Source organism: Thamnophis sirtalis, unplaced genomic scaffold (genome assembly GCF_051295495.1).
Source record: "Thamnophis sirtalis isolate CommonGarterSnake01/CBP01778 unplaced genomic scaffold, rThaSir2_p1.2 scaffold_7, whole genome shotgun sequence".
NCBI lineage: Eukaryota > Metazoa > Chordata > Lepidosauria > Squamata > Natricidae > Thamnophis > Thamnophis sirtalis.
Window position 1 is genome coordinate 12,987,326 of NW_028261387.1, and position 12,146 is coordinate 12,999,471.

Here is a 12,146-nt window from a genome sequence, read left to right on the forward strand (position 1 = left end):
CTGGGGTTTGGAGACCCCTCTAGCTTTTCTACTTCACGAGATTGACAAAGCCATAATGGGTGGATTCACCCAAATCACAAAGTTCAAACAAAGCAAATTACACTAAGTCTTGATCTGAAGTATCATCAAGTATCTTATTACCCAATGTGACATGGTGCAATGCTGTTGATGTATTTTCCCTGATATCTTTTAATATTGTACCTGCAATTTGTATCTTGCCATGATAGCCACGTTGAAAGATTGCAGGAGGCAAAACAGTGTATTTTTAGGTAAAGGAGCATGACAGAGTGGCTGTCAGGCACAAGCAACCAATTGTGAACAATCTCAAACAGAAACTTTACTCTCAGTCCCCTATGTTACAAGAATCTTGCCAGACTAATTGCATTCCCTTGGTCAGATAAGGCTTCAGGGATTTCTGCAGTGCAAGGACTCCAAGCTCGCCCCCTCTCTTAGCACCTCCTTCCAGTTTAGCTACAGAATCCACAAGGACAGAAGGAGATATCTGGATCTCTAATTTAGGTACAGGTCATTGGCACCAGGACCTTGTGTTCAGAATTTTTATTTAATAATATTTCTACTTTGGCTGTAATATTATGCCAAACTGGATTATCAAATTCCACCTACTCTCTATATCTATGATGGCGTTCCTGTGGCACGAGTGCCACAGGTAGCACGTGGAGCCATATTTCCTGTATGGCAGCCCTCAGCTCCGGCGCATATGTGCATGCCGGCTAACTGATTTTGGCCGTCCGGAGGGCCGGAGAGGCCATTTTCGTCCTCCCCAGGCTTCAGGAAAGCCTCCGGAGCATGAGGAGGGCAAAAAATAGTCCGAACAGGTCAACCAGAATATTGTTCCCGAACTTCCCAATGGGCCGTTTTTTGTTCTCCCCAGGCTCTTTAGGCTTTCCTAAAGCCTGGGGAGGGCAAAAAACAGTCCAGTGTGCAAACTGGAAGTTTGTTCCTGTTGGGCTATTTGCGCCCTCCCCAGGCTTCAGGAAAGAGCCTGGGGAGGGCAAAAACTCCCCCTGCATGGGGGGATGCACATATGCATGGGGAGGCATACGCATGTGCAGGGTAGGGTCATGCGTGCATGTGCAGATAGGCGGGCACTTGTGCGTGCATACAATTTTGGCACACCTTTAGAAAAAGGTTAGCTACCAATGCTCTATATGCTTGCGGTTTCCACTACTTCCTGCTTCCACAAATAATTTGGTTCGCATCTCGGAAACAATTTACATGGACTCTTGTGATCATGGTAATACATACACAGACTGGGAAAAGTCAGAAGGAAGACATTTAGTTAGCACTAGGCCTCTGGCCAAGAATAATGGCCTTTAGAGTCAATAATTTCAGTCTTGCATATAACTGCTACTGACTGCCAACTGAAGAAAGACAGAATACAGTATGAGTGGAAGGAAAGAGAATAACAACAACTTAATATAGAGCATTTGAATGCTATTCTTATCACAGAAATCAAAAAATTGTTTTCAATAGGGCACTTTTCAATAGGAGAATATATATAATATATATAATCAATTTTATGATCCTCCTTTTGAAAATCTTGCTTCCTTTTAAGTAGCTGATTTCTAGCTGATAGTGTCTATGTATTAAATTTTTTTTGTTGTATTTTATAGAGACAGTGGTAAGCTTTAGTGTTAAAATTGAAGGACAGTGGTAAGCTTCCAAAGGAGTTTCTGAAAGGAAATACAGGCAAAATGATAAATTTGTGGGACAGTATTTGAAGGAATTAAAGATCAAGATTTTTCAATATGTTGTTGTTTCTGGTAGCTTTTAATGAAATGTTTCTTAAGTCGGAATGACAAGGCTTTAAGGATTTGTTTATAGCAATGAGATGATATGGGAAGGGACTTTTGTTGTTGAATTTTTATAGAAAATTATAAATCACTGGATTGATTAGGAAAGGAAATAAGTTGGTTTACTTGTTTAAGATTGTGTGTGTATGTATTAGTAACTGAATGGATTTTTGCTCATTGATTAATGAGTATTATCTGCTAATAGATAAGAGATGAGAATGGATGAAGAATTTTTTGTATAAAATGTTGAAGAAATTAAAACGCTAAACTCTTGTGCCATTATCTTCATATATGTTCCAATCTAAAGTGACTTATAAGAATAACAGTGGAATGTGTTTTTTCTTTGTAAACTCCATCACAATTGCTTATGTTGTAAATCTTTAATACAATCTTTTCTTGTCTTCAAATTTTTTTTCTCATTCTTTAAATTTAAAAGAAGTAGTTATGTTCCCATCCCCTTCCCAAATTAGCACATACCAAGAGCATGAATCTTATTAGACTTGATCTAAACATTTAGATCAAAAGGAAGCTATAGGGACAAACAAAATTGTATTTAAATCAAAACAAAAGTAAATATTTACTACCTATGTATTCATTAAGTAGATGTAATCATGTAGCAAGTTTTAGAGTGGTTGGGGTTGCATACAAAGCCTGGAGCTGCAATCAACTCTGACCTCAAGCCATACACTTGAGAATCTTTCCAATGTACTACAAAAGTGTGGGCGCAGGTTATGAGAACACTCCATTTGGAGACACATATAACTGTGCCAAAGATGCGTCATATGTAGGAGAAGAGCAGGAAAAGCGGGGGGGGGGGGGCAGAGTTACACATGACACCAGTTTAGAGTCCTTGCATCAGTACAAGAGATCCAACTCCACCTTCCTATGAATTCCATTGACCCTTATCTAGTGCCAGTTAGTGCTGACTGTTAGTTGACTAGATTCTTGTGTATAGGCTTCAATAAATTGGTTAATCTGCAATCTACACAATGGTCCTGGTTTTTTGTGCCTGACTTGGATAGGCTCAAGTTTATGGAGATCTATAATTTAAAACAGATACTAACCTGAAACTATCAGCTGTCAAGTGTAGAGTAGGACAACTAGACCTTATATTAATATGATAGCTAAATAAAAAGGATTTTTGTCCAAGCAAGGAATCAGGACCATTCATAAAGTTGCAGCATAGATTTATACAAACCTATGCACAAGAATCTAGTCAACTAATGGTCAGCACTAAATTGATCCTAGATAAGAATTAAAGATTCTAAACTGATGACATGTTTAACTCCACCCACCAGCTCTGCTTGCTTTTCTCCTATATCATATTATTTAAATCAGTGTTTTTCAACCACTGTGCCGCGGCACACTAGTGTGCTGTGACATAGTGTAAGGTGTGCCGTGGGAAAATTACTTTATATATAGTCAATATAGGCACAGAGTTAAATTTTTTTAACATTTTCTAATGGTGGTGTGCCTCGTGATTTTTTTCATGAAAAAAGTGTGCCTTTGCACAAAAAAGGTTGAAAAACACTGATTTAAATGACCACATGTTATTCTGGAGCCCACTACTCCAAAAGCTGAATGACACTATTGCAAATTGGTCTGCTATGTTACTTGAGCAGATGAACAAAAAACTCTTAATATCCATGATCTTAAAATCTTTTTTTTTTTAAAAAACAGCATTTAGAATCTGAGACAAATCACAGTTCTGCTTCTATGGTATTATTCATTTTTAACTTGGAGTCCTATTTATTTACCTGTAATGTGCAACCAAACACACCAACCATCAACATGGCAACAGAAAGGTAGTCTGTAAATACATCCCACCATGGCTTCAAAACACGGAAGGCTGGCTGCTGTTCAGAGAATTGGCGGAATTCAGTGACAGGAATCATTGTTCTGAAAAAGAACAAAAGGGAGAATGTGTGAAATGGTTACTTTTTTAATATGAAAAATGTTACTGTTTTATTCAGTGCAACCCTAACATGCATTCATGCCAGTGGTGGGTTGCAGGAGATACGCCCCGGTATGGGTGTACCGGATCCTGCCCGGAGCACCGGGTACCGTTCTGGTACGGTGCTCCGGAGGGTCCACCCACCCACCCGCCTTATCTGTGCTTTAAGCTTTTGGCACTTACACGCACGGCACATACAGCACCTGCGCGACGCTCTGCTGAGCAGCTGGAGCATTGCGGAGGCTTGTGAAAGCGTCATTTGATGCTACAACGCTTGCACGCGTGTGTGCGCGCGTGCATGTATGTAGATGCCACTGGAGCCATTCCAACCATATCAGTTGGAACGGAATCCGGAACCCACCACTGAAGCATACATGCATACATACATACATGCATACATACAGAGAGAGAGTCAGTCAGTCTAAACATTTTCTAAAACTTGGCATCTTCCAGATGTGTGAATTTCAATTCCCCTGATTCTTAGCAGTGGTGATATTGGGGGATTCTGTGCCTGGAACACTATACAAAAAGAGAGATGCCAGGGTAGGAAACAATAGTCTAGAAGTGATGATGGAATGTGGAAGTATTAATGTTTCCAAAGTTTCTTACTGATCACATGATCTCCTAGAGAATGATTGATTGTTCAAAGCCTCTTAAGGATGGAATTCATCAGACACTGCTTCAAACCTGGATGTTCTTTCCATGACAAGCTAAACAAATCAGTAACCAGAACATCTGTATTCCAATCTGTCTAAGCTTCTATCATCAACCTCTTCTACTTCTTACTTAACTTTTACAAATTAAGCTTCTACCATCAACCTCTTCTACTCCTTACTTAACTTTTACAAATTCAAAATTCTGTTTTTACTCCACTGATCTGCCTGAAGTACCTCATTTCAGAATCAAGTGCCAGCCCAACTTGAAAGACTGCTATTAGATATTTTGGTTGCAAGTCAAAAGTAGAAGTAATAAATGCTACATAGATAAGGATCAACAATAGGGCAGCAAATTTGTTTGCTAGTTGTTTTCTGCCAATTCAAAAATGAGTGAATAGCAATTTAATTCAGCAATAGGAAAGCCCCAGACTCTTCCTGCCAACAGCTATACGGGAAGAAGACACATCAAGAACATACAGGACAGTCAATTAAGTTAGAAAGGAAGGGAGTTTCTAGGAAATATGACTGATGACTTAGCAGGAGCAAAGGGAAGGGAGCCAAGAGAATAAAAGCTTGGGACCCATTCTCTCTCTTTAAACATGAAACCACAATCTGAATAAACTACAACTGTCTGTGATCAGACAGAGAACTAAGTCTTAAATTATGTCTTTGCATTCAAAATGCCAAGCCAATCAGATAAACCACATTGTAGGTTAGACCCCATGTGTGGACATTCAAGAGAAAGGAATTCATATACTCAGAAAGAATTATTCATTTCTTAGTCTCCAATCCCACTTCCCAAAAGTAAATCTTAGACTCCACCCAAGAAATGCAGAAATTATAGTGGTTTATGCTAATCAAGGAACAAACAAGCCTATCATTTCTTCTAGCTTTGTTTTCAGTCTTCCTATATTGCATCCTGAGCTGTTATTTTAAAATCTACCAGCCTAAAAACTTTGGTACAGATAAAATCAATTATATATAAACCGATGTTTTGCCCACTTGTAAATCTCATCATGTCTTCTTCTTATAAGCTATATAGGAAAACAGCAGGATCATTTATAGTACAAATGTTGCTTCTGCCCCAATTAACTTGAATCTTCGTAATTTTTTCCCAAGATGACATTACACTCAAACCTCCAACTGAGTAAACAGAAGCAGAAACATGGTTAATGTTTGGTAATTAAAGGCCTGGAAGTAGGCTTAAGTCAGGACTTATTACTCAAATGGGGATGAGTAATGAGGAAAACAGACACACACACACACACACACACACACCACACCTATCTTGATTCTAAAATAGTTTCATCTTTCAATTGTTTTCCCCTAATTGGTCTTCATCACATAAATAAAGAAAAGCTATGAGGTTGCTAGTACAGATAGCATTCCTTGAATAAGGAATGCCCCAGCTGTGACCAGGGAGGCATTTGCCCAGGTTCGCCTGGTGCACCAGTTGCGTCCCTACCTGAACCGGGAGGCCCTCACAACAGTCACTTGCGCCCTTGTGACCTCTAGACTGGACTACTGCAACGTGCTCTACATGGGGCAGCCCTTGGAGAGCATTCGGAGACTTCAGCTTGTCCAGAATGCAGCCGCGCGAGCGATCGTGGGTGCACCTCGGTTCACCCACGTAACACCTATCCTCCGCGAGCTGCACTGGCTGCCTATTGGTCTCCGGATACGCTTCAAGGCACTAGTCGTCACTTATAAAGCCCTTCATGGTATTGGACCTGGGTACTTGAGAGATCGCCTGCTGCCAATTACCTCCACCAGACCGATTAGATCCCACAGACTAGGCCTCCTCCGAATTCCATCCGCCGGCCAGTGTCAACTGGCGACTACCCGGAGGAGAGCCTTCTCTGTGGCTGCTCCGACCCTCTGGAACGAACTCCCCGTGGAGATTCGCACCCTCACCACCCTCCAGGCCTTCCGCAAAGCCCTTAAAACCTGGCTGTTCCGACAGGCCTGGGGCTAAAGAACCGTTGCCCTATCTTGAATGGTATGATTGTTGCGTGTTTTAAATTATATATTGTTTTGTGTTGTTGTTAATTTGTCTGTATCCCCCTTCCCTGGTTTGAGTTGTGAGCCGCCCTGAGTCCCCCTTCGGGGGAAAAGGGTGGCATACAAATGAAATAAACATTCAAACATTCATTCAAACATAATGAAAGTCTATGCTGAATTTCAAAAGATTGAGAGGGCCTATGCACCAGGATATATTGTAAGTTAATTCATTTACCTACTGCACACTGGCAACTCAGGAGTCACTCCTGGATGAAGGTTTGAGATTCAAATAGGTTGAGTAGCAGTTAAAAAGTTGATCAGGAAGAACACAGAATAAGAGAAAGTGATTGTATTAAAAAAAATATCTAGCAATGGCACTAAATTCAAGTTAAAGCCTATGCATCAGTTTGCTTCAAGATAACCTGCATTATTAATAATTCCTATATATGTATTTTCTTTTTGTGACCACAGTACTGTTATAGAATTCTTTCAAATGAGTCCAAGCTATCAGGCTTAGCAGTAAATCTCAGGTCTCCAGACATTTAATCCTTAATTCAGCTTTCAGATAGATTTGGCAGAAGACTCCCAGACACAATTTAACTAGTCTGGGAGTTTCAGAGTGAAGGCAAGAGTAGCAAACTATAGTTTAGAAAAATTTTAATCAACCAAGATTCCAGTGTTTTTCACATGTATCGCAGTGGTAGTGTGGACAACCCCACAGAAATTTAAATTCATTTTTCGGCAGTTCTAGCCAAAATGGTATAATGTAGTATAAGAGCAGAGGCTGCAGAGGCAGAAACCAGTGGTTTATGGGCTAGAAATCGGCTCTAATATCTCATCCATCTTTTCAAGCCATCAAGCACCTTGCCACTTTAAAAAGGTAGAAAAAGAACCTGAGAGTTTAAATTTGGTGAATAGCTACCTAGATCTCTGACTTCTTTGCACTGCAGTATAATATACTACACAATCTATTGTGGTTGATTTTTGTCCGCAGTAAAGATACTATTCTCATTATATCTGATCTTGCGTGACTGTTGAAATTGGCACAATCTGCCTTTTCTCTTTCTCCTGAGATAACCAGGTTTTCATCAGCTCCAAGTCCTGAAATACTACATCAAGATTTGGAAAGGACTTAGAAGTGGGTTACTTTGCAATCACACCCAATGCAGCTATTGTACAACTAGCGGTAATCCTTGACTTACAACAGTTCATTTACTGACTGTTCAAAGTTACAATGGCACTGAATATTTTTACACTTTTCCACACTTACGACTGTTGCAGTTTCCCCATCATCACATGATCAAAATTCAGGTGCTTGCCAACTGACTTATATTTTTGAAGGCTGCAGTGTCGCAGGTCATGTGATCACCTTTTGCGACCTTCTGACAAGCAAAGTCAATGGGGAAGCCAGGTTTATTTAATAACTTTGTTACTAACTTAACAACTACAGTGATTCACGTAAAGACTGCAAGAAAGGTTGTAAAAATGGGGCAAAACTCACTTAACAAATATCTCATATCAAATATGATCTACCAAGAGGGCTGCAAAATCTCATCAAAAGAGCAATTGCCTCTGGAATTGCACATGGATTGCAAGAGCAGACTGCTCAGTCCTTATCACCAGATCAAGGTGGGAATCCTAGGGCCAGCTCATCCCAAGCTCAGCCTCCATCCAATCCCATGAGCTACCCTACCTCTCCTTCCCTCATTAGTGAAGGTTCAGTAACAGGGGACAGACCCTAGAGAGATCCTGACCTGTCTGAGGATGAGGAGGATGACAAGCCAGAAACTCCGGCATTTACTGGACTATTGCCCCCAAATTTAGTCCAGTCTCTTCTATGCAAAGTGCATGCTACTGCACAGGTAGAAGAGGAGGGGGGGATAGATGGAGCTAGGGAGGGGGCTAAGGAAGGGCGTGCAGCAAAAAGAAGGAGGAGATTCCTGCCCCTCACCGCTTTCTGGAAGTTGTCAAGAAGCAATGTGAAAAGCCCACTGCCTTCCCAAACCCTGGCACTAACAACAGATGTTTTTATAACATTGAGCCAGATTTTTCCCAAGCATTACAGTTACCAGCTGTGGACCCATCTGCTTGACATCGGCACGATAGAACCGGTCCCCTCGGACCAGGTGGGCCATGAGTTCTACTCAAATCTGTTCCTCATGCCGAAAGCTTCAGGAGGTTGGAGAGCTATTCTCAACTTGAAGCTCTTGAACTAACATCCTGTATACTGCAGGTTCAAGATGTCCTCGCTTAAATCCATTCTAGCAGGTATACGGGAGGGAGATTATATGGCTTCTATAGATCTCACGGAGGCTTATCTCCATATTCCCAACCTCCTGCACCACAGGCAGTACCTGTGGTTCTCCTACCTGGGCCGCCACTTCCAATACAGGGCCCTTCCCTTTGGGTTATCCTCTGCACCTAGGTCATTCACCAAGTACTGGTGATGGTGGCAGCCTACCCAAGGGGCTTTCCCATTAGGCTACATTGCTACCTGGATGACATCCTTGTCCAGGGGGCACTCTCGGGTCAGACGGGGGCAGACCTCTGGCAGGTCGTGGACACCCTTCAGGAGCTGGGGTTCTCCGACAACTTTGAAAAGAGTTCCCTCACCCCGTCAACTAGAATTCTCCATTTAGTGGTGGTCATAGACTCCCGTGCAGGAAAGGTTTTTCTCTCCCCAGACCGCAAGTCAGTTTGGTTAAGATGATTAAGCAGGTCCGTAGGGACCGTTGTGTTCCCATAGCCTTTCTATCCAGCTTGTTGGGGAAACTCATATCCTGCATCGAGGTAGTACCGTGGGCACAGTTGCATGCCAGGACTCTGCAGTGGTGACTCCTACCGTTCCAGACAGCCAACACCAGCAGCTCCCCAGCCAAGGTCGAGGCCACCCCTCAGCTATAGATTTCCCTCAAGTGGTGGCTGTCCCCAGCCTTGCTCAAGGGGTGCAAGTTCAGGGACCAGGAGTGCCTCGTTCTCACCACGGATGCCAGCCTGTTTGGATGGGGGGGGCGACCCTGGGGTCCCAGTTGGCACAGGGCCGGTGGTCCTGGCAGGAGCTCCGACACAACAACAACTGGCTGGAGCTCCGGGTGATCCATCTAGCGCTTCGATATTTCCAGACCGCTGTCGAGGGTCATCACGTCCTGCTACTCACCGACAACGTGGCGGCCAAGGCCCACATAAATCGACAGGGTGGCACGCATTCTAGGGCACTGCACACCAAAGTGATGTCGCTAGGCAGCTGGGCAGAGAGACATCTGCGGTCGATCTGGGCGGAGCACATCATGGGGATCGACAACCATCAGGCCGACTGGCTCAGTCGGAGAGTGGTGCCTGTCCCAGGAGCTGTTCCAGAGCATCTGCCGGAGGTTCAGATGGCTAGTAGTGGACCTCTTTGCCACTCCAGCCAACACCCAGCTTCCGCGGTTCTTCTCTCGGTTCCCAGCTTGGGGAATGGAAGGAGTCGACGCCCCTGTACACTTTTCCTCCCCTCCCTCTCCTTTCCGGGGTAGTTCAGAAGCTAGTCAGGGAGCAGGCAGAGCTGATCCTGGTGGCTCCTCACTGGCTGAGGAGACCTGGTTCGCGGACCTCAAGATTCTGTCAGTCCAGCCTCCATGGCGGATACCGGAGGGGGAAACAGAGCTGCACCAAGGGAAGCTGATGCACCCGGAAACACACTGGCTGCCCCACTAGCCGTGTGGAGATTGAGCGGGAGCACCTAAAGGGAGCTCAATTTTCTCTGCGGGTGATTAGAACCATAGAGGCCTCTCGCAGAAATGCCACCTCAAGGATCTATGACTCTACATGGGTGGCTTTCATTTCCTGGTGCCAGGCAAAAGGATTGAGTCCACCAGGGCCTCGGTACCACAGACGGCCTAGACAAGGGTCTCGCCCGGGGGACTGTGCGCAGGTAACTAGCCGCGCTTGCCACTGGGCGAGGGCCCAGTTCCTCTCACCCAACTTCCTGTTGTGAAGAGGTTCCTTCGAGAAGGCTCCAACCTGCACCCCCCAATGGTGCATAAATTCCCCACATGGAATCTTCCCACCGTGCTACGGGCTCTCATGGAGTAGCCCTTTGAGCCGTTGAGAACGGTTAGCCTGAAACACCTAACCCTTAAGGTGGTATTCCTAGTCGCCATCACGTCGGCTAGAAGGGTATCAGAGCTAGGAGGACTTTGCATGTTCCACAACAACAGGGTCATGTTGAGGTTGGACCCAGCCTTCCTTCCTAAGATGAATTCCATATGCCACCGTTCCCAGGAGCTTATTCTCCCCGATTTCTGCCCTAATCCGGCTAGGGAAAAGGAACAGCAATGGCATCGGTTGGATGTCAGATGGGCCCTGTGTATTTACCTGAAGCGGACGGCCTCCTTCCAAAGGTCAGAGGCACTTTTCCTATCTTTCCAACCGTCGTCTCTGGATATGAGGGTAACGCCTTCCACCATTAGCCAGTGGATCCACTTAGCCATATCCCTAGCATACGAATCCCAGAGGTTGCCGGTGCCAGCCGGCATCACGGCACACTTGACGAGGACCGCTGCCACCTCGGTGGCTTGGGCCTCCCAGGTCCCCACAGAGGACATTTGCAGAGCGGCTACATGGGCATCACCATCGCCGTTTATCTGACATTACAGTTGGACGCGTTCCCATCAGCTGATGCAGCATTTGGGTGCAGGGTGCTACAGGAGGTTATTGTAGAGCATGAGTTCTCCGCCCCTGAGATTTAGCTTTGGTAGGTCCCATCCACTGGAGCCTCCTGTCCCTCGCTCCGGAAAATGGCAGTTGGTCTTACCTGAACTGCTATTTTCAGGGCTCGGACAGGAGGCTCCAGTTCCCGCCCTAGGTAGTATGATAGCTGGGGTGGTGAGAGTTCTCCTTTGTGCCTTGTTTTCAGGTCTGAGGGGAGCTCACTTCGATGAAGTGGAGAAGGAAGGGTGAAGAGGCGTGTCTTCAGCTTCATCCCAGTCTCGTGGCCAAATGGGCGTGTCAATACCATCCACTGGAGCCTCCTGTCCGAGACCTGAAGATAGCAGTTCAGATAAGACCAACTGCCATTTTGTACAACACACAGAAAAAAACATAGCATGGGGACATAATACGAACTGTTAATCACTTCATGAGCATTCTGTCAAATTTGTGTACCCAGAGCATAGTACATCATTTGTACATAAAGTCTTATCATGCAAGCTTCCCTAAAGGATCTGCAAAGCCATTACTTCTGGCTTAATGCCTGAATTGATTTGAGAAAATCATTTGGGGATAGTTGCTAATTCGATGAAGTGGAAATTTTTGAATCCACACCAAAGTTATGATTCCACATAATATCAGGAAGGAATAATTAAACCTATAAATGGAGTACTTTGTTCTTTGGGATTCTGACTCCAGGCAGCAAGTGAGGAGATTACATGACAAAATGTTCTTTCTTAACCAAGAAACAGAATGTGAAGGAAAAGCTGAGAGATTTTTATTATCTACTTTTTCTGTCTACTGTGTGTGAATCATGAGAGGTGTGCATAGAAGCAATATGAAATAGTGTGGTCTGGTAATAGAAACACCACATTATTCCTTGTTTCGAAGGACTGGTTGATTATTCTGTGCATTTGAAAGCTAAATGGAGTTAATTACTTTAAGGAGAAATGCAACAACGGCAAATCTTCAACAAATACAAATTTTTTCAACACAGCTGAAGAAGTTTCTTGGATGAGAAGCGAAACATTT

The 12,146-nt window shown here is 44.0% G+C and overlaps 1 protein-coding gene across 1 annotated transcript in view; it reads right to left on the reverse strand.

Annotated features, from left to right (window-relative positions):
• LRRC8C (leucine rich repeat containing 8 VRAC subunit C) overlaps positions 1-12,146 on the reverse strand; it is a 35,068-nt gene that overhangs the window by 5,878 nt on the left and 17,044 nt on the right. The window contains exon 2 of the mRNA XM_014062842.2: positions 3,572-3,713. Within this exon, the coding sequence (XP_013918317.2) occupies positions 3,572-3,709 (138 nt within the window). The 5' untranslated portion in view covers positions 3,710-3,713. The remainder of the gene's footprint in view (positions 1-3,571; positions 3,714-12,146) is intronic.